The sequence below is a fragment of the Brassica oleracea genome, chromosome C9 (assembly GCF_000695525.1).
Source record: "Brassica oleracea var. oleracea cultivar TO1000 chromosome C9, BOL, whole genome shotgun sequence".
Lineage (NCBI taxonomy): Eukaryota > Viridiplantae > Streptophyta > Magnoliopsida > Brassicales > Brassicaceae > Brassica > Brassica oleracea.
In genome coordinates, this window is record NC_027756.1 from 25,488,257 (window position 1) to 25,511,738 (window position 23,482).

Consider the following 23,482-nt stretch of genomic DNA (forward strand, 5'->3'; position numbering starts at 1 on the left):
CCCCCCCCCCAATATGAAACTGAAAGGTTTGCATGCGCCATCATAGACCTAACCATTTCAAGAAGAGTATGATTTCTTCTTTCCGCTACACCATTCTGTTGTGGTGTATAAGGGGTAGTCATTTGCCTGACAATACCCTTTTCATCACATAGTTTCTTAAACTGTTCAGATAGATATTCTCCTCCTTGATCAGTTCTCAAACACTTAATAGTCTTATCCAACTGATTTTCGACCAAACTGTTATATCGCCTAAAGCACTCTAATGCTCCTGGCTTATGAGAAATTAGGTGCACATATCCAAATCGAGTGGAATCATCTATAAATGTGATGAAATATGAGGCCTCATGCCTCGCCCTCACATTCATCGGACCACAAATGTCTGAATGAATTAATTGCAATGGATGATCAACTCTAGCTGCTTTCCCAAATGGTTTCCTTATTGCTTTTCCAGCTAAACATGGTTCACATGTGTCAAGATCAACTCGGGTGAGTGGACCAGGAAGGCCTTCTCTAGCCAATATATTCATTCTTTCAACATCAATGTGACCAAGTCTATAATGCAACACATTTATTTCATTATTACTAGAGGTTGTGACATATGAAAAACAATGATCATTATTATAATTATTAATATTTTTAGTACAATCATGTACAATGAAACCATCATATGTATAACCAGAACCAGAGAACACATACTCTAGAGAAATGTATAAACACATATCATAAAAGTCCAAACTAAATCCTAACTTAAGTAAAGCTAAACGAGACACCAAGTCCCGATGGATTTCAGGAACATATAATATGAGAGTCTTCTCACCACGCATATGTAGTTGGCAAGTGCTGATACCCAATGCCGGAACTTTAGAATTGTTTCCCACATACAACCATCTTGTATCTTTAGGTATCTGTCAGTACTCCACAAATGCTTCTCGACTTCTAGCTACATGGTTTGTTGTTCCTGAGTCTACAATCCACAAAGGATGAGATTCGGTAAGCATTGCACAACTAGAAACATAAGCATATTTACAAGTGGAGTTTAAGGATATTACCTTCTTTGCCTCAGTGCATTCACGAGCAAAGTGACCCAATGAGCTACAGTTCTAGCATTTTAAATTGGTCTTATCCTTCTTGCCTCCACGCTTTCCATGTTTGGCATATTTCTTTTGCCTCTTAGGATCAGTATGACTTGGAGCCTTATATCCCTTGTTACCTCTCTTGCATTTCAAATCCCCGTTTGATTTTGCAAAGTTGGCTTCGTTAAAAGGTTTAGCAGCCTCTAGGCGCTCATCTTCTAACTCAAGATGACGTGATATATCTTCAAATGTCTTAACATTGACATTAAGTGTCATCTGAACCTTTATATGGTCCCAACTTTCAGGTAACGAGCGGAGAACCGCTTGGATTTGCTGTTTATTAGATATAATTTGACCAGCATTTTTGAGCTCTCTAATCATGTTTGACATGACTCTGAGATGCTGCCTCATCAAATGATTTGGGCGCTTCTTATAGTCATTAAACTTTTGATTAAGTCTCCTAAGTTTAGTTGCCGATGTGGCACCAAACTTCTCTTTTAAGGCCTCCCACATGCCTTTCGCAGTATCGTACTCTTCAAACTCACACATGAGATCATCATTCATACAACTTAACATAATAATGCGAGCTATGTTATTCTTTCTTTTCCATGCACTATATGCTTCTTTATCTCTCTTATGTTGATTTGTAGTACCCTGCGCAGGCTCTTCCATGAGATGGAAAAGAGTCTCTTTCACCTCTTGCTCTTCGAGGACATACTAAATTTTCCGATACCACATATCGTAATTATCACCATCCAGTTTCTCTCCTCGGTTGAGCTCAGCAATGATATTCTTACACGCATACGACATACCTGCTGGAACATCTTAGAGACATTAATTTTTTTTTTTTTTGAATACTTCTATCACATAATATAATCTTGCAATAAACATAAACTAAACCATAGTAATTTGATTTAAATACAAGATCGAGAGTTCACTATGTTCTCAATCATCACCCATATTAAAATCTTATTACAATAATTTAATTTATTTTATGTAAAATTTTAAGTTCTAAATAAATTAGAACTCCCACTCTATTAAGTTCTAAACACAAAACAACTCCCACTAGATAAATGTAATTTTCTAACATGAATTAATAAATAAAACATGTTTATTCACAAAGATCACCTAAATTAAATTAATACTTAATTAATTTAATTTCTAACAATACATTTTGATCAAAATATATCTAGATTCTCCATCAACTTAACAAAACGAATCTAACATTTTAACTTTTCAAATTTTATACATAAAACTTATTATATGATCAAAACATACTATCATAATATCTTTCTAAATATATGTCCAAATTATATGTAATATATATCAAATGAAAGATAATTTCAGCAGCTACGCACGGACATAAAAATTACGCAACTCCGATCTATATTCAGAGAGATATGAGCAAGACAAATATCAACATTTTGGGACAAACCCGAACGTGACACGTGTCGAGTTACGGTTCATCTTCTTCATATCATTTTTGTTTTCTGCGGCAGAAACTTTTGACCCATATATCTCTCAGAATATGTGATCAAATGTTTCCCGTAATATATCAGTAGAAAGATAATTTCAATATCTACGCATTGACATAAGACACATGCGATTCCGATTTATAATCAGAGAGATATGAGCGAAACAATGGTTCCGGTTGACTAACTATTTCTTTAAATTTATGCAATATATTCCGGCTCTAAATGCAATAATTTCCAGAAACATTCATGGCATTCTGATGAACACATGTGCAAAGTTTCAACTCATTTCATCGTGTGTTCATGGATTCACCATTTTAAAATTATTCTAAGCATTAACCATTTTTTTCAATTCATCATAAACGAATTTTTGTAACCCATATTACTTATCATCCATAATTATTAAGAATATAAATATGCCAGAACTGAATCCAAATGCTCTGATACCAATGTTAGAGATTCTAATGCGGAAGCGGGTTAAACCGAAAGCATACTTTTAGCCCGGTTTAGCGATGAATACTACTTGATACAATCGGACAAGAGTCGGGGATGAAATCACAGATGGATATCAACCACTTGTCACCGTTCAAGTGCATTTCAAGTTGATTCCTTATAGTTTTCTCTCTATAAAACTTATTTCTCTCTCTCTAGTATTATCTTGTTATTACTTCAATTGATTTCTTCTCTTTGCAATATGTCTTATTTATAGACAACCAAAGGATACATATGTGAAGGATCACATATCTTCAACGAAGAGCAACATATCTTCAATAAACAAACACATACATTCATGAAGAGTTGCATAGGTTCATTTATGGAGTTTAACCAATAACTACCGGTTAACTAAACCGGTTCGGTATACTGTCTAATCATGAGCACAAACCAACCATAAACCAACAGATCTGAACCTGATGAACGTAAGACTTCCTCTTCAGAAGCCGGGTACATAGTTAGCCATTTTGAGATCGCTACAACCTGATCAAGACAGCTTTTTACCACATGTATTCCTCTCTTTCCAAACCATGAAAACGTATCACCTATTGATCAAAGATCGCACAAGTCACATGTTGTGTACAGATTCCCGAAATCCGTTAAAGAGGACTCATCACGAGTTGGTCCTCCATCTTTTTCTGAATTGTTTAGTATTTCATTAAAATCTCCATCTAGGAGCCAATGATCATTATGAGTACTACCAATTCTCTGTATTTTTTTCGTATCAAATGTCTATTTTGTTGATTAGGATCATCATAAACACATGACAACAAAAATTTCACACCATTGTATTGAACATAAATATCAACTAGACATTGACCCGCGCACCCGCTCGGGTATTGGTTCTTACATTTTTATAAATTAATATTTGTTTTTCATAATTAGTGTTATATATTTTAGATGTGTCATAATATAACTAATTGTATTCAAAAGACTTAGACCGAATCGGGTAATATGGTTATTTTTGGTACAAATATCTGAACCCGCTTCAAATACATTTTTAATTGTTATTTTGATATTCTTAGGTTCCTATACATCAGAACTGAACTCATCCAGACCCAGAAGGACCCAACTCAAAACCCGCACATAAATTTAAAATATTCAAGCGGGGCCTAATTTCAAAACAAAAAAAATGATACCCAAAAGGAAAACCCGTACCTAAAGAGATAGCCAATGTTCATGTCTAACTGATTTTATAAACTAATAAAAATGATTATTTCTATGTGTTTGGGTAAATTAAGTGAAACAGAAAGAGTATTTTTTTAGTAAAATAATTATATAGAGTGAAAAATCAATTGACAATAAATGTAATACATTTTATTGATATTTTATTATTATTTAATTTTTTTTATTGTTGTTTATGTTATATATTTGTATTGGTTGTGTTTTATTGCTTCTTCGTGGGAGTTAATATTTCTTGATTGAATTATTATGATATATGTAGTCTATTGTGATTGTCCAAAAAATAAAAAACAGTTTGTGAATTTTGGTGTTCATATTGTTTGTATCAATTCCAATGTGTGTGTGGCAATTGGTTGTTAGATATTATTTATTTGAGTGTATTGTGAATTGTCATTTACATTTAAATTTTGTTCTTGAAGTGGCTTTTGTTTGTTGCTGCAGCACGCTTTTTTATAATTTTTAATGTTTCTTTATCTTACGACTTGTGTCCATGTTATATTTTCATTTGTTGATACATTTATTTACACAACTTTTTAAAAACTTATGTACTTTTTATAATGACGGTGAAACTATTTGACATTTATTCTTTAGGGTATTTTCACAGTTGTTCTTCTTATTAACAATTTGTTTTGAATTTTAACTTTTTACTGTAACCAGTATTTTACCTAGAGGTAAATCTATTACTATTGTACATTACTTTAGATGCAGTTTAATGCATCTTATTTCTTCAGTTGGATTGTTAGGAAAACAAAATCACAATCTTGAGTTTCTATAATTATAAATCTTAAGTAAGTTTCTTAGAATGTAGTTACAATTATTCATGTATTAAAATTGTGGTTCAAATAAATATAGCTAGTATGTGACAACACCATGCTATTGCATTGGAAGAACATAAAAAAACCGTCCAACAACATAAACTGATTTAAATAGATTATGAACTTTGGTTATAACTTCTTGGTTGACCAGATTTCTTTAGAATCATCAAACCCAAAAAAGTATATTTTCATTATTTCATATTGATACGATTTTTTATTGTTTACAGTGGATGTATTATATTTAAGCGGAATGGAAAAAGACATGGACGTTTGTAATTCTTGAAAAACAATAATGAAGTAGAAATGAATAATTTGAGGGAAAATAATTTGCAACTACGATAAAAGACATCTAGGCTTGAAAGATAAAACTCTGTTACGTAATTACATGTTTTCCGCTCCATCAGGTGGTATCATAAAGTAATTATCTATGTAAAATAATTATCTTTTATTTGTATTTTCTATATTTTAATGGTTTTCTTATTATAACTAAGATTAGGGTTTTCTAGATTTAATGATTTATTATAAATAGGCATTGAAGTCTAAAGTTGTATTCAGTTTGATTTGATTAATTAAAGAGTTTTGGCTTTTGGGAGAATAGTATTCTCTATCACTTGTATTGATTTGATTAGATTCATCAATCAAGAAGCAGGTCCCAAGCGAGGATTCCCTAGAATCCTTTGGTTGAGCTGGCAAGTCCCAAGCATGGTTCCATAACCCCTTGGTTGAGCTGTTTATCATTGCTTCCACTCCATCATGTGGTATCAGAGCTGTGTATCTTTGGTTTCTTAATCGAAAAACGGTTCTGGATGTCATGTTGATTAACAGTTGCAATCTTTATCCTTTCGTGGACGAAAGTCTTTTTGTCGAGAGAGAATACCATGAGATCTATCGAGAGATCTCATGGTGATCCAATCTACGACATTTATGAAGATGATGAGATCTACAAAGAGATTTGTGGAGATCCAATCTATGATGTTTATGAGGAAAACGATTTTGATAACTTAGTCCGTGCAAAAATAGCGCTAAATCTCGTTTATGCAGAAGACTTCAAGCATAATCAGGCTCGTGCAATATTCGTGCAGAAACAGTTCTATGAAGAATTCGGCTCATGCAAGATTTGTGTAAATTCGACTTGTGAAGATTTTGTGCAGAATCCTATGTGGAAAAATCGGCTGAAGATTCGAGGACGAATCTTTCTTGGCCGGCGAGACCTGATGCAGCAAGATATTTGGAAATTATCCAAATATCTTTATTATTCATTAGTTTACATAAATAATTATATTTTATTTGTATTTTTCATATTTTAATGGTTTTCCTATTATAACTAAGATTAGAGTTTTCTAGATTTAAGGATTTATTATAAATAGGCATTGAAGCCTAAAGTTGTATTTAGTTTGATTTGATTAATAAAAGAGTTTTGGCTTTTGAGAGAATAATATTATATATCCCTTATATTGATTTGATAAGATTCATCAATCAAGAAACTGGTCCCAAGCGAGGATTCCCTAGAATCCCTTGGTTGAGCTGACAGGTCCTAAGCGTGGTTCCATAACCCCTTGGTTGAGCTGTTTATCATTGCTTCCGCTCCATCAGAAAGGTTGTCACTGATACCTACTTTACTTTGCAACATATGAAAAGTGATGTAGGAAATCATTTAATTGCATTTATGGTGATATTACATATGCTTGGTTCAGGATGGAACATTCTAGTAGGTGGAAGAGCTGTTTGCAGTCATGTAGCTAGTTTAATAGGAAGGTAAGAGTGACGCAGTGTACGAATTGATAAGTTGGCAAGAAACATTTTCATTAAAATGTTATTAGTACTCTGTGACTCACCTGCTTGTAGTTGTAATTGTTGCTTCTCTGTTGCAAATGCTTTCTATTTTGGTGTGCTAGCTTACCTAAGGTCTATGTATTGTTTAAGGGCTGGTTCACGAAGTTTGTAGTTTGGTATTTCTCGTGTGGCCATGGACACGTTGCCGAGCATCCTGCGTCAAAATGTATGGTGGCCTGGAGAAAGTACAACATGACCCGATATTCTTTGCTGGGAAGCATAAACTACATGGTACCATGATCTTATGTGTTGTTTATTGATGGACCAGATGTGTTCTTAAGACGCCACTGATTGCCTCTACGTTTAGGTGCTTGATTATCTTCGAGGGTGTCTGCTGCTTTAGTTAGTAGACGGATTTTCTAAGCCATTTCACTGTTAGGAGTTGGTGGTGAGTGAAAATTTCTGATAATTATGTTTAGCTATTACACATCAAGAGGCTTTATGAAGTTGAATTTGTGTTTACCGTACATGTTCGTAATACTGTTGGTTGTACATTTTCATTAAATGGAACATACGACAATGTGTACAATGTATGGGCTGCACTTTAGGAAGCTAGGCAAGGCACATAAACTTCAAAAATGGTTGAAACTTTTAACACCAAACTAAAGATAAAGTAACATGAGCTTTTGTTGTCTTAATATGTAAGTAGTAGTCACAAAAAAAGCTTATGTGTTCGCAATTAGTTTTATTTACTTGTTCAAAATATTGATTTGGTTTTCTTTTCAAGATTTTCCATCATTGCTTATCTGGAGTACCAGTAGCTTGCTATCTGTTCTTTGGAGAGGATCAACTTTATACATACATGGTTTTAATCTTTGAAGTAACTACACCAGAGATCAATCTTAGAGGGTACTATGACATTTCTGGTTTGAAGCAATCTAAAGCTTATCTTATTAATGGAGTTGCTATTTTCTTGACTTGGTTTGGTGAGTATTTTTGTAAACCTTTTTATTAGTTACAGATCTGAAAAACTGGATCCAAATTCTTCATGTTCTTTTTGAAGACAGAAGGAATTCTTTTGTTCAGCTACATGTTTTACTATGTTTAAAAAAACTATTAGATAACTAAAATTTTGGCTTCATTCTTCAACACCAAACTATTAGATAACTAAGATTTTGGTGTTAATACTGTACTTTTGCTGTTGGTACTGGTGTATTAATAAAGGTAATCGACAGATGATCTACAGATATCTTTTGGCAGGTGGTATTGATGCATACACTTGGTTATCTACTGGTTTTCTCTGAGTGTAATGAATTTGATGTCGTTTGGTAAGATAGTGAATTTGATGAAAACTCTTGAGAAAAGACAGTGAAGACACAACATGTCTGTAAATGGAAATACAAAGTTCTTACAAAGAATCTTACAGGTTCAAAAGCTAACTTAGATTTTATTTGGCTTACTTAGAACACCCTACTCCTTTGGTTTATTTTCTTCCTTCAAGATTTGCAAAGCCTTAGCTGCAGCTATAATGGTTTTTCTCTCAGTTACCATTCAGACAAGACTAAGCTTTTTCTACCCGAATCAGCAGAGTTATTCTTACGATGCTCTTTGGTTCCCACTTGCCTAATTTCCTTCCTACAATATCCACACAAAAACTTAATGATGAATCAATCGGAGAAAACATTACTCAAAAAGAGACATGAAAATCACTTCAGGATGGCTCCATAACAAAAAAACAATATAGATATGATTCAGACTTCAAACATAACAAAAGAAGCAAAGAAAAGCATCTAAATATTTCAAGTGATTCGCCATAATAGTAGCAGTTCTTACAGAGATTTGGGTTTGATAAAGTATGGGAGACGAACAGATTTGTTGTGGCCTCCTTTCTAATTCATATATATACTGAATGAAATTGGTGACGAGCGCAGGCAAGATGGATTTAAGGTTGCAGATAACTGGCCGGTGTAGGTCTGGATCCATCCGGGAGAAGACATTTATACGTCGAGCTTCAAACCGTTACCTTCAACGATGATGAGACCGAATTAATGAGACGGAGTGGAAGAGGATGTGGAGCGTAGTTAAATGATTGGATTAATGGTGAAATAAAGAAAAGGGGAAACATTTCAACCATCGGAAACCATGAAAACTGATTGTTTACAGTGCTGAACATCCACCATGACCACATAGATGCTAATACAAACCTAAAAGTCATGTCGGGCCGAGATTTGAATAATAATGGGCTCATACAACTAACCCAGCGAGATATTAGATTCCGTCACGTTTTAAAGAAGTAAAGAAAGAGGAGAGCTTGACACGTGACGCAATTTGGGACTATGTGTGCTGAGGTGGCAGCAGGAGAGGCAAGTCAACTTTATTGTAATAGATATCGCTTTGATCTTCTTTTTTTACAACAAAATGTCATTATATTATTGAAAATTGAGGTGTCCTGGAATATAGATAAGCTTGAGATGATGAAATCTCCTTTGCAAAACCACTATCACCTTCATCTCCATAGAAAAGTTTGGCCAAGCATGAAGTTTCCCAATCATTGCTAACAAATCTTTGCAATCTGTTCCAAAAACCTGGTACGTATAGTGACGAAACATGCTTTCCATTGCTCTGCTTAGAGCTTCTTGCTCTGCTTAGAGCTTCTAGCTCTGAATGCATCAAAGATTCTCTCATTTTTTTATTTCTGTTGTCCATACGTTGGATTTGTCCAGATGTATCCTTTAAGATTTATCCACAACCACTAAAATGCAACGTAGGGCTCCAAGAACCATTCACCAGACATATACTCTCTAAGCATATGACTTGTGAATCAATATTATGGGATTTGTTCCTGAACTGAAACCGATGAATTTTCCCCTCACCATGCTGAGCATTCTCCTTTCGCATAGTACTTCTTCGGAGATGTGCTTCTCTTTCCAGGTGGTGGTGGCCTCCTGTACGGCTTTGTCCTCATGTCCGTCGCGCTGGTTATCTCTTAGTCGACAGTGTGGCAGCTGCATTCTTGGAGTAAGAAGTCTAGGGTTTCCTCTCTAGTGTCCTAGGGGTTTTAGGCGAATTTTATTCTAGATCTTCTTAAATCAGATCCATTTGGATTCATATTAAACAGTAGAAAACATTTTAAATGAAACATTAAAAATTATTTTAAATTTTTTACATTTCAGAACAGAGAAAATGTAAAAAAAATAACGATTCATGTTTCTCATGTTGGACACAATTGAACATGGTTTTAAAAAGTACTTTACTTACTATCAAAATTAAAACATAATTTTAATATTACGAACAAAATAAAACAATTTTTTTTTTTTGACGCTGGATTCAATCAATGGTTCAAAGAGTAGTAATACAAANCCCCCAAAAAAAAAAACAACATACTCCTCCAAACAGAGGATTGGGGAGTAAACAAAAGGAAAAAAATAAGAAGAAGAAAAACACAAGTATGTGCTGTAAATAATGTCCGAAGAACGATCAGGTAAGGGAACAAGGGTCCACCGCAGCTAAGTTCCAACGATTCTACGCACGAGCCACCGAGTTCAACTCCTCCTCTCGTAATAGGGAACTCAGCCATGTAGGACCACCTGTAGCTACATAGGATTGGTAACGATGATCCCTTGTCACACTTAGTGCAATAGCATTGGCGATCCTGTTTCTGCCAGCAACTACTTGTTCCAAACTCACTCCATCAAATTCATTCAATAAGACACTAATGGTATCAATCAGATGTCGCCATTCCGGGTACTCATCAGATTTAAGAAGCGCCTCTCTAACTTGAGTGAGTGAAGACTCAATGACTACCCATTTGATTCTTAAGTCAATAAGCGCGCGGATGCTCCACAAAAGAGACTGAAGTTCTGCTTCTATACACGAAGTATGGCCAGAGAATGCTCGTCTACTATGTGAGAGAGGGAGACCACCATGGTCTCGAACGATCCATGCTGCACCTCCCATACGATTATGAGACCCCCAAGAAGCACTTACATTGCATTTCAGCCAGTTCCTCGGTGGTCTACACCAGCGCAAGGGAGGCACCGAAGAAGGTTCAGCTGGGTGATTAGGTGGAGCTTGTGTCAAATTCAAGCCTCGCCAAGTTTCTGCTTCTTCGAAGGCCTTATCAAAAACCAGAGAAGGATCCAGACGGTGATGTTCATAGCAGAAACTGTTCCTGGCTTTCCAGATATGCCATAGAATCCATGGAAAGGCCAGATGATCAGCTGAGGAGATCACTCTGTTCCTGTTGCATGCTAGTAGGTAGTGAAAGTTGAGGAAGACAGAGTTACGAGAAAAAACCCCAACTGGAGGAGGTATATGAGACCGAGCCCAAGTATCCTTGGCGAAGCGGCAATGGAACAGGACATGGCATATAGTTTCACTCTCCGTTCCACACGAAGCACAAGTAATGTCCACTGGGATGCCCCGTGATCTGAGTCTCTCTTTCATCGCTACTGCTCCCGAGAGAGCACGCCATAGGAAATGTCGGATCTTTGGAGATGTCTTTGTTTTCCACAGATTCCGCCAAAGTTGTTTCTCAACAGGTGGAAGAGGTGGAAAGGGAGAGTTATCTTCCTGCAATTCTTCAAGCAGCTTGTAACCACTTTTCGAAGAGTACCTACCATCCCTTGTAAAGCACCAGATCACGACATCTTGATGTGTGAAGTTCACTCTTGTATTTAGAACTCTGACCGCATCCTCGGGGCTAAAAGTATCATGGACCAGCTCTTCCCTCCAACGACCCGAGATAGGATCGAGTAGATCACTCACTGTGAGGGTTAGGTCCACTATATTATCCTGATGATAACAAGGAACCCTCGATGTCTTATCCAAGATCCACTTATCTTGCCAAACTTTGATGCTCTCTCTGTTGCCCACCGAAGTTAACAATCCTTTCTGCAGCAACTCTCTCCCATGCAGAATGCTTCTCCATGCATAGGAGGGGCGATTTCCGATGGAGCTGTCTAAGAAAGAACCATTCTTGAAGTACCGATGTTTGAGGATCTGAGCCAGCAGCGAGTTCGGGTTGCTTTATATTCGCCACGCCTGCTTCCCCAATAAGGCTTGATTGAATTTTTCCAGATCATGGAACCCAAGACCACCAACCTCCTTTGATTTACACAACTTTTGCCAAGCAACCCAAGCTATTTTGTTCTTGTTATTTCCACTACTCCACCAAAACTCAATCATAGCACTTGTAAGCCTCGCACAAGTATCCTTAGGCAATTTGAAGCATGACATAGCATATATAGGTAAGGCTAGTCCAATAGATTTGAGTAAAATTTCTTTGCCTCCCTGAGATAGTGCTTTCGAGAACCAACCCTGCAAGCGTCCCTGAAGCTTTTCACGCAAGAAACTGAGCATCTGACGTTTAGAACCGCTAAAGCATTCTGGCAAGCCAAGATATGATACCTCGCCCCCTTCCTTATCAATTCCCATCGCCTCCTTAATCAGTTCTTTCTCATCAGATGCTACCCGAGCTCCAAAGATGATGGATGACTTCTGCTGATTTATTATTTGCCCCGAAGCCTCACCATATATTTTAAGACATCGAACAATCTCCTTAGCTTCCTCCACCGTAGCTCTACACATCAACAGGCTGTCGTCAGCAAACAAAAGATGATGCACTGACGGACCTGAAGCCGCTAGTCGTATGCCATGGAGACAGCCCGCAGCTTCTGATTGATTGAGACGGCTAACCAATGCTTCTGCGCATAGGATGAAGAGAAAAGGAGATAAGGGATCACCCTGGCGCAACCCTTGCTCAGGTTTAATGAAGCCATGCGCATTACCATTTAGGAGGACAGAGTATGAGACAGAGCTGACACAACTCATTATCCAATGGATCCACTTGCTATCAAAACCCATCTTCTCCATAAGGATCTCTAGATAGTTCCACTCTACCCGATCATATGCTTTGGACATATCCGTTTTGATGGCCATGAACTCCGCATCAACTCTCCCATTGGTTCTCAAACCATGAACCATTTCATGAGCAATAAGGATGTTGTCAGATATCAGACGCCCTGCGACAAAGGCTCCTTGCGTCTCGGAAATAAGGCTGGGCAGGAATCGTTTCAATCTATTACATAAGATTTTTGAGATAATCTTATATTGGACCGAGCACAAACTAATAGGCCTCAAGTCTTGCATCCTTACTGGTTTATGCACCTTCGGGATCAAGCTGAGCTGCGTATGATTCCAGCCATCCGAGAGAATCGAGGAGACGAAGAAACCATGTATCTCTTTCGTTAGAGCTGGACCAACTATGTGCCAGAACTTCTGATAGAAGACTCCAGTGAGACCATCTTCTCCAGGGGCACTACTCCCTTTGACACTAAAAGCAGCACGTTTGATTTCTTCATCCGATACCGGCGCCGTCAGTTCGTTATTCATATCACTAGAGACCCTGCTCTGAAAGCCTTCAAATAAGGACTCTAGATCATATGGATTGGTGCTCATAAACAAGTCCCTGAAATACTCCACAGCTATGTGCCCTTTTGCACCCTCTGAAAAATGCTCACCGCCCATCTCATCCAACAACATGAGAATCCTATTCTGGATCTTCTTCCCCTTTACACAATTATGGAAGTAGCGCGTATTATGATCGCCTGCTTTCAACCATTCCTCTCGGCACTTTTGACGCCAGTATCGTTCCTCCTCCATATACGCCGCAGCAAGCTGTTGACGAATGCGCTTAAGCGAACAAAAATTAGGATGGAGTTTGGAGACTTCAGCTTCCAGGTCAAGCTTGAGCCTAGCGATTTTATCTTTAGCATTCAACCCTGAAACTTTTTTCCATCTTGCCATCTCTCGACGACACCTAGCAATGCGAGTTGCCGTACGGGCATCAGGAGTTCCATCTCCTTCCCAACTCCTCCTCACCAGATCCTCAAACCCTTCCATGTCAGCCATTCGCTTATCGAAATAGAACCGACGCCTCTGATACTCTTCATCTTCACTAGCAAATCTGATCAAAAATTGTCTGTGATCAGAGGCCCACATGGCTCCATAATGCATATTAGAACGTGGGAACAAGTTAAACTACTCATCGTTCCCAAAGCTGCGATCCAAACGACATTGAACCCAGACTGTGTCTCTTTTACCACACCAAGACAACACATTGCCTGAACTTCTAATCTCCTTTAATTTGCAGTTTTGCGCCATATTTCTAAAGTCCCAAAAGGTGGACTCACTTCTCTCACTACCACCCACTTTCTCTTCGCCAGACATGAGCTCGTTGAAATCTCCAGCAAGAATCCAAGCCTCATCCCTGAGTAAGCCAATAGCAACTAATCTGTCCCATACTGCCTTTCTGCGTGCCACAACAGGATCACCATAGACACATGACAAGAAGAAGGACAGTGAGCCATACGAAGCCTTCATGTCAATAATTCTCTTATCACTCGAGAGAATCTCAACATTATAACTATCTTTCCACATCACAGCCAAGCCACCACTCAAACCCACCGGCTCCACTGTAAATAATTTGTCGTAACCCAAACTTTTTTGTAAACCAGAAACATACTCAAACTTTTGCTTTGTCTCCATCAAAAACACAAAATCCGGGAAGTGTAGCCGCCTAACCTCCCGAATGACCTGAACTGTCTCAGTGCTCCCAGCACCTTGACAGTTCCAACACCAGATACTCATTGGGATGGCAGCGGCTTCATACCGGAAGCCACCGAAAGAGTAAGGGTTTTGGTCGATTTGTTGACCGGAAAGTCAAGGTCTGTTTCAGGTTTCCTTTTAGAGCTTGTCTCTAGAGTATGATCCGCATCAGATTGGTTCGTTCCAACAAGCAGGGCCGAATTAACATCTGGGGCTTTGTTGTTGCTGGTATGAGACTGTCTCCTTTTCCACGAGGGCGGGCGACATCTAGCTTTATTGCTACCATTGTTAGTACCGGCAGAAGGATCCTTCATAGAAGTACCTATCTGAAAACCCGTCGTAGCCAACAATGGAGTAGAAACAACTTGAACAGTTAAGGAGTGAGACGACTCAGCATCACTCTCGTTAACAGATTCCTTAAGTGGAGATGAAAATGTAGCACCATCACTCTGCTTTGGCCATTGGAGGCGTGAGGTAATATCATGATAGTGATACACATGGCCTTTGCCTTATCAAGATCTGTTGTGATTTTTGTCGTCTTGATGATAGACGATTCCGCCGCATCAGCAATAAATTGTTTGACTCTGAGAATTCTTGCGTTACGCTCTGTTTCGTCTGAGTGAGAAACGTACGTCATCGCCATTCGTTGCTCATTGATCGGGAGTTCTGGGAATAGAGGAGGGAACCCCGGAGGCCCCTCTTGCATAACCGGTTTTGACAGATACCTCCTTCGGTGTAGCCACCTGAATGGATAAGCTAGGCCCACCCTCCCCTGTTTTAGCAAGTCCTCTGTTTTGATTCTTTCTCAGCAACGGACACCTTAGTTTTTCATGCGGTAAGCGCAAACAATGAAAGCATCTTTTATGTAGCTTCTCATACTCAAATTCTATAGTCACTATTTCTCCACCAGTGTCCAGTTTCCTAGACGCCTTCGCCGGATTTTCAGTATTGAAAGTAACCAGGGCCCGAATATAGTCCTTTGTCTGAGAGATTTTTGGATCGTAGGCCACTTCCTCCATGTGACCCACTTCTGCAGCTAGTTTCCACATCGTCTCTGATGTGTAGAAATTTATAGGTATATGACGGATCCTGGTCCAAAGCTGCATCGTTTGGAGAAAATCAGGCGGAGGGTTGAGAGTCCATCTCTCCATGACCATAGCCCAATGGTTGTACGACCAGGGCCGGTCCTTTAGCACCGTCAACAAGTCCTCCTCTCGTTGAAAGATGAATTGAAAGCGTTCCCTGGATAGCGCAATACCCCGAACTCTGCCATGGACCCTCCATGCAGTGGGCATGTAGTCAATCATGCGACTCATTGATTGACAGTCTGGATTGAGTAGACAACCCAGTAGACTTGTAGCGTTCTCATCGAAGACTCTGAAACGGGGATCATTCGGGAGAGTCAGCGGAACCTCCTCCTCTAAAGACATCGAGTGAATAGCTTTGTGCAGTGAATCAGCCATGTTGCTTCGGACAGGAGAGTTTCCGATGAAGAGAATACTACGGTTCTGAACCACCTTGGGTAGAAAGGCAAAAGATATTCCAGAATAGCTTCCTATAATCACGCAAAACTGAGAAACTACCTTAAAAGAAATCATTACTAGTATAGATTGATCTTTTCTCAAAGAAAAAGGAAAGAAAATCAAGTTGAGAGAAATTCTTGGGATGCAATTAAGGAAAGGAACGAAGAAGAAGGGAAATAAAATCAGGTTTCCTTTTATAGGGTAACCGTTGCAAAAAGGATTGCCGGCAAAGATCCATTGAAAGTGAGGGAAGAGATTTAAAAAAGGCAATTGTTAGTACACTGGAAATCGCCAATTAGAGAGAGATTATTTTTTTTCTATGAAGTTGCCCGAAAAAAACAATTATATTTACATAGATTTTTAATGGTGAAACAAATATATTATTTCTAAAAACAAGAATAAAATAGTACAAGTTGTAATAAAAATAATGAATGTTTTTAACTAAAAATAACAAAATTTCCATTAAATTTAAATTATGTATATTATGTTGTTTAAATGTTTACCCGTCCTTAGAGCGTATTGGATGCTAGTATTTTATAAAAGACTTATTCTTGGGTTTATCCTAAGGTGAACTCCGAGGTTCACCAATCAATAAGATTGTGTTATTTCATATTCGATATCTTTTAAAAAATAAAATAAAATATTGTCAAGTTATATTATGTTTTTAAAATTAAAATATTAAAAAGGAAAATTTAAAAAATTTAACGTCGTCAGCAACACACTAAATCCTAAACCCTAAATCATAATCCTAAACTCTAAATCATAAACCATAAACCATAAACCTTCGGTCAAATCCTAAATCTTTGGATAAATCTTAAATTCTAAATAAAAAACACTAAACATTAAAACATTCAAAGGTTTAGGATTTAAGATTTAGGGTTTAGGATTTAGTGTTTTAGTGTTTAATATTTTTGATTTAAAATTTAGAATTTATTAAAAGGTTTAGGGTTTAGCCAAGGGTTTAGGATTTATGGTTTAATTAGGGTTTAATGTTCAGTCGACGACCTAGTTTTTTGTAATTATTATTATTTATTATCATTATTTTTTTTTTTTAAATATAATATAATTTGATAATATGTTATTTTTAAAAAATATATATATATCAAATATGAAATAAAGAGGTTCTCCTTGTAAAACATCTAGGTTACATGGTAAAATCAGAACCACGCGTACTATTTTCTTATTTCCTAGTTCCATAGGCTCAAGCAAGTCATCTTCAATCTCAAAGGTAAGTGATCGCCTTATCCTTTCGATCTCTGCTTCCATTTCTTATATTTATGTTCCGAATCAATCAGATCAGATCAGATCAGATCGATAGGCTATACACTCGATTTATTTTTCTAGAGATCTGGATTAAATCTGCAGCCGTTGGTTCACAGTTGCCTTGATGAGATTTTTCAATTCGTTAAAAAATAGGATTTGGTTTCTGTTGATTCTTAGATCTTCTTGGTCTTATGTATGACACTTATTTTGTAAATGTATTGGTTCCCGGTTCTATCTTATAGATCTGATTGTAAGTCTTTGTATTAAAAATCGAAATTGTACTCTCTGGTGTTCACTGACTGTGATAAGAAGTTGGAAGATCTACCAAAGTGATTTGTTTGTTAGTTTGTTTTTATAACACTTGGTTTATCACCATTTCAGGTGTAATTTGGTTCAACAACAATGTCAAGGGCTAATGTAAGTATATCTATCACCTCATGGAATGTTGTTTTACGTCAGTATTATGTAGTTTTGCTAGTTTCTCAATTCTTTGTCTTATCAAGCACTTTTCTATGTGGATTGTATGCCTATGGATTTCTTTTTCTTTAAGTGGTTCACTATTTCTTTGGAGAGTGTGCCAAATATGTGATTCATGCTCCCCCATAAGCAATCTGGAAGCTTTAGAAACAAAAGTTGTGGTAGATTTCTAGAAACCTTCTTTTGCTGCTGAAAATTTCCCTATTGTTACTAGATGATTTGGATTCTTTCTACCGGAGCTGCCATGTGTCATGTTTTTGTATATTCGTATAATGGTCAGATTCAGTTTAATCAAAAACTTTTCAAACCAATTTTGGACCGGGGATGATTATTATTATTATTATTTATTATGGATTATCGCTTCTGCTTCTATGTTAATGCTTACACCTGACTTTCCAATTTGTAATGAAACAGGATTCTTGTCCTTTGGTAAAGAACATTCTTCTTCTAGACTCTGAAGGGAAACGTGTGGCTGTCAAGTATTACTCGGATGATTGGACAACTAATGCTGCCAAGTTAGCTTTTGAAAAATATGTCTTCACGAAGACCGCTAAAACCAATGCTCGCACAGAAGGTAAGACGCAACTGAAATTTCCACATTTCTTTGTGTATTTATATCATATTTTAATTGCTTTCAATGTTACATTTTCTTGCAGCAGAGATCACGCTGTTGGAGAATAACATTGTTGTCTATAAGTTTGCCCAGGACCTTCACTTCTTTGTTACCGGAGGTGAAGATGAAAACGAGCTCATCTTATCATCTGTTCTACAAGGCTTTTTTGATGCTGTTGCATTACTTTTCAGGTACTAAACTCCCCTTAACTAATGACTTGGATCTTTTCCTGGTCAGGCAATTAAAATTTAGCATCCTTTCAGGAACAATGTTGAAAAGATGGAAGCCCTTGAAAACTTGGATCTCATCTTTTTGTGCCTTGATGAGATGGTTGATCAGGGGTATGCTTCGGTTCTATTCTACAATTTTATAACTGTGTTAACATCTTAGCCTTGCGCCATAGTTATTTGCAGATTAAAGAATAATATGGACTATGAGAATTTATTGTTCGATCTACAGTCAGTGTGATAAGCTCTTCTTGTTAAGTCTAGTTATGGACTATCGTATCTTAGCCTAGGGGCTGTTTAGGGATGTGTATAGCTATTGCATACTCAGATTATTCGTGGGGGGCATTTTGGATTTGTTAAAGGTTTTGCGTAGGGCATTTGTTTAGAGACTTCTCTCGTTGATGAAGTCTTTTGGGTGTGTGGTTCTTTGGTGAAATGAATCAAGAAGGATATTAATGGTTTGAATTCTATCACGGTGACAGTCATGTGTGCGTTGTGTTATATGTTCAGGATGGTATTGGAAACAGATGCCAATGTCATTGCGGGAAAAGTAGCAATGCAGAGCGCAGAAGCAAGTGGTTCACTCTCTGAACAGGTGTGATGCAGTATAACTTTCTTTGAGCAAAGCGATAGTCTTCATAGTGATTATTATGCATCTGACAATTCTTCTGCCTTTTGAATTGTAGACATTAACTCAAGCATTCGCAACGGCGCGAGAGCACCTGGCAAGAAGTCTTTTAACATGATTTTCATCGTGGAAGCAAAATGATCTTTAATCATGAGCTTTAATAGCCATATCTGAAATTGTTGCTGTTCACTAGAGATGAGTGCATGTTTACTCAAGTATCTTTTAACTGATTTTCTTACAAATCGTTTACTTATATTGTTTTCTTCTTGCATTTGGATCTATTATTTTTGTTGTTGGTCAATACTTCCATATTATATTTTATTCTTCTTGAGAATTATTCTTTAGCGGATGAACATATAAGCACAATCATGTGATTGCTAAGTTTATGTTTTTGTCGATTGAATGCATGAAATGTGAGAAGGGATTGCATGCGAAAAATGTGATTCTAAAACTCTAGTTTTTTTTTTCAAAATAGAAAATACATACGCACTCGCACATACTAACGCTCCCCAAAGTCATATCTACTTTTTTTATAAACATATAGTTCAATGTCGATGCACTTTGTCATTTTATGATGGCTATGTTTCTATTCTGCGTTAAAAACGATAAGTGAATAATTGATTCTTTCAGTTTCATTTCTAATAAACTGTCTTTAAATCCTTCCATTTGGGTGCTGAAAAATTTCAGAGGTATCAATAATATTAGGTTTGATTGTTGATTACTTTCTTCAAAGTCGGAGGAGATAAAATTGTTGGGTTGAAAAGACTTTTTTTAGAAGAATTACCAAATGAGTGGGAAAACGGTTTTTTTTGGTAAAAATGTAAATATATTATTACCATTTTTTTTTATTTTTTGACAGAATTACAGATGACAACAAAAAGCAAAAAAAAAATCCTAAAAAAAACTCAATCTAACCTTTAACAAAGGCATACATTACAAACCAAAACCACTATCCGGAGGTTTGGCCAAGTCAACACCAACATTAGAAGGAAGAACCACCAAAAAAAGCTATGACTCAACAGAGAATAAGAGCTTTAGTAACTTGCCGCAAAAAGATGAGCCAAGTTTAACCAAAAGACGGAATCCGATAATTTTGGCCTCCCCAATAATCCGCTCTTAAAGATACTGGCCTATCCAAGAACAGCTTGCTGAGTGCTTCATAGCAACTGCCCGAACGAACAGACAACAACGGAAGAGGCCAAGCACACCCACATCAACCAAACTGGGCATTTATTAAGTCTGGAGACGACCTGTACATGATGCCGTTCCGAGAAAAAGGGTCGCAGCCGTACTCCATGACACCAACCTGAGTATGCAAGATCTTGACACAAATCGGGCTGAAAATGGAGCTGTTCGAGAACGAGAGAAAAGGAACAATCCGCCGAAGAGAACGAGAGACTATCCTCGACGCTGGGATGATTGATTCTAACCACGCGATTACAACGGAAACCCGGAGCTACCATGACTCACGAAACTCCAAGAGCTTCACGCAAGACTATCCCCAAGAACTAGAGAGAGATTTCCTTCACATAATAAAGTGTCAAACTGTGCTCGGCAACAACAACAATAATGAACTGAACTCAAGCTACCCAAAGCTGGAGAAATCCAACAAAAGGCCACCACCGAGAGAAACCAAGGAAGTTAGTAACCAAAGAAACTGAGAAACTGACAACTTGGCCGGCACCTGAGCACCAGAATTCTCCACGCGCTAAACTAGAGACGTCAAGCTTCACGTGCCACCATAAAACTTCTCCTGACACCGCCAGAAGTGTTGAAACCGTTGCACGTCCGGGTAGAAAGAAGCCACCAAAGTCCGACTTATGAGCAGATGCTAGCATCATCTGACAAGCAGAGCCACATCGGTAGAGGCCAAGAGACTCCCACGTGCCACCAGTTCGAGATCGAAGAGAGTCAAAAAATTAGATTTGAAAATCTTGACCCACTTCTCACCACCCAAAAATCTGACCTCCGACAACCTGCCCTTCTCCACACCTCATCTAGACACCGGACGCAAGAGGCTTCAAGATGAAATAGACATGGGCCCAGATATGCAAACTTCGATCCACCCACAGACATCTAGGGCTTTTATATATCAGAGAGGGACCAAGGAAGGGGAAAGATGCAAAGGAAAATAAAAGATTAAAGGGAAGAGGAAGACCGCTGGCGGCAAGGGCACGGCGGCCCGTACGCCGGAGAAGATCAGAAATGCAGAAGGTTGGGAGAGCTAGAAAGGTTCTTTTTTTTAGAGAGAGAAAAAACCCCTTTTAGAGTGGGAAAACAGTTGATGCATACTAAATTCATCTCTTAGGATGGTGTAACAGTAGTCATGCATTTTATGCTGTTAAAATATTGATAATTTAAAGTAAAACAATACTTGGGTTCACCTGTTGTGGTGAATGGTCAAATTCACCTCAACTTTTATCACATATCAAAATGTCACAGGTGAAGTAAATTAAACAATTTACCCGCAAATATTTTTTTTAAAGTGATAATACTTCTGATATTTCATAAAAGATGAAGTGAAACTATGCAAATTCTCCTATATAACCATTTTGAAAAAAAAAATATAACTATACTATCATTCAAGAAAAGGTAGCCAACATTTAAAAATATTATATTTAGTCACTTTTAAAGGCGGATTCATGTAGGGTCCAAATGGTGACATAAAGAATTAAAGAGAATAGCCAATTCCTATTTATTCCTTAAAAATTGCATCATTTATGGGGAATTTTTGCTGCGTTTGATTCCTTGTCATTCTTTGAATTTTAAGGAACTATAGAAGAAAATATTCCTTATCAAAATTGATATGGAACAAAAGGAATAAATATTCATTCTCATTCCTTTTATTTTGTTTCTATTCATTCATTTCATACTCATTTCTATTCATATTTTAATGGTCACCAGCTAGAGTCGTAGTCAAAATAACAAAAATACATCAAATATTCGGTTAAATCTAGTTATGTACTGGATAAGATATTTTAGATGCAGATAAATACATCAAATATTCGGTTAAATCCTAGAAACACAAGGTTATCCTTATAATTTTTTAAAAAATTTGCATAAAGTTTTTCCTTCCTGAACACTTCTCAACACTGATTGTCAATGTCCCACATGTTTATCAAGTATACATCTAATTAAGACTAGGATATTATCAAAGTAAACAATTACAAGGACTCCTATTAAAGTCGTCAGGACAAGATTCACCGGTCTCATAAAAGTAATAGGAGCGTAAATCAATCCAAAAGGCACAACCATGCATTCATACAAGTCATGCTTAGTCACAAATGCATTATTCCATTCACCTCTTTCTTTCATTTTGATTTGATGGTAATTGCTTTTCAAGTTTATCGTAGAAAACACATTAGATCCATGAACTCTATCCTACACATCATTTAATATATGACTAGGATAGCGATACTTGTGTTGTTATTGATAGTTCAACAATGCATACACATCGTCTAAGTTTTTTATTACTTGGGAACAAGCAGAGCTAGTACAACACTTGGATTCATGCTTGTACAAATGTTCCCCTTATCCATAGGCTCACTCACTTTCTTCTGGAGCTTCTTTGTTTTCACAAGATAAGTTTATTAACAGGTCAGTTTGGTAAAGAGGATCCTTGCACAAAATCTATTTGGTATTCTATCCAATAATTTGATGAAAGTTTTCTAAAATTGTCTTCCATAAAGATTTCTTCTATTGTTTTAACTAGTGATCTAACACTTAGAAACATAAAGTCATTATACAGAAAACACTTATGATCCATCATTTTTTTGAAAATAAAAATATTTTGTGAATGGGTCGTTATAACCACTTTACTTACCCACAAAGAATCAAATTGATATGAGCTTTACACATGAATGATACCTAGGATTCATCCCAAAAATGTGACGTAGAGAAAGTTCTTTACCTTCGATATGGAACATGAGTATCTGATTACCAGTAGTGAATTATTCATTGACGAGGAATAGAAAATCAATATGTGTTTTGATGGACACAGTGTCTGGAATCACCAAACACTTTTCATCATTGGAGAAGCTGATAAATTCGAAATTTGGTTTTCGGAAGAAAAAATGTAGGAGAAGAAGACCATATGTGAGCTCTGATGTTCCAAGGCTACTGATAATCCAAAAAACATGCACGAGACAAAGGAAAAACCAGACCAATACGCAAACATTGTTTTCAGTGTGATGAAAAGATGTCTCTGAATGTTGCTTCCGACTGCTCAATATTTTAACACAATTAAATCAAGCAACATGCACCAAGAAATTACGACGGATATTTATGACTGTTTTATAGCCGTTCAAAAATATGAGCATTGTATTGTTTTCCAACG

The 23,482-nt window shown here is 37.1% G+C and overlaps 3 protein-coding genes and 1 long non-coding RNA gene across 5 annotated transcripts; 1 reads left to right on the top strand and 3 right to left on the bottom strand.

Annotated features, from left to right (window-relative positions):
• Positions 1-1,100: 1,100 nt before the first annotated feature.
• LOC106314640 lies at positions 1,101-1,897 on the bottom strand. The gene is made up of 3 exons (XM_013752482.1): positions 1,886-1,897; positions 1,727-1,790; positions 1,101-1,606 (listed from the first exon to the last, which is right to left on the bottom strand). Exons 1-3 carry the CDS (start codon positions 1,895-1,897, stop codon positions 1,101-1,103), a joined length of 582 nt encoding a protein of 193 aa, XP_013607936.1.
• A 6,279-nt stretch (positions 1,898-8,176) lies between these two features.
• Positions 8,177-9,061, bottom strand: LOC106316554. The gene is made up of 2 exons (XR_001264863.1): positions 8,641-9,061; positions 8,177-8,442 (listed from the first exon to the last, which is right to left on the bottom strand). It is a non-coding gene; the product is annotated as an uncharacterized LOC106316554 (long non-coding RNA).
• A 6,004-nt stretch (positions 9,062-15,065) lies between these two features.
• LOC106314641 lies at positions 15,066-16,013 on the bottom strand. The gene has a single exon (XM_013752483.1). The coding sequence runs from the start codon at positions 16,011-16,013 to the stop codon at positions 15,066-15,068; it is 948 nt and encodes a 315-aa protein (XP_013607937.1).
• Positions 16,014-17,068: 1,055 nt separating this feature from the next.
• Positions 17,069-19,480, top strand: LOC106313584 (coatomer subunit zeta-3). Of its 2 annotated transcripts, none has more exons than XM_013751435.1 (7): positions 17,069-17,166; positions 17,583-17,618; positions 18,093-18,252; positions 18,335-18,482; positions 18,555-18,632; positions 19,029-19,113; positions 19,205-19,480. In XM_013751435.1, exons 2-7 carry the CDS (start codon positions 17,604-17,606, stop codon positions 19,262-19,264), a joined length of 546 nt encoding a protein of 181 aa, XP_013606889.1. In that variant the 5' UTR covers positions 17,069-17,166; positions 17,583-17,603; the 3' UTR covers positions 19,265-19,480. The 2 variants fall into 2 exon arrangements, with proteins under 2 accessions (XP_013606889.1, XP_013606890.1); XM_013751436.1 differs by having other exon boundaries at positions 17,082-17,166; positions 18,338-18,482.
• Positions 19,481-23,482: the final 4,002 nt, after the last annotated feature.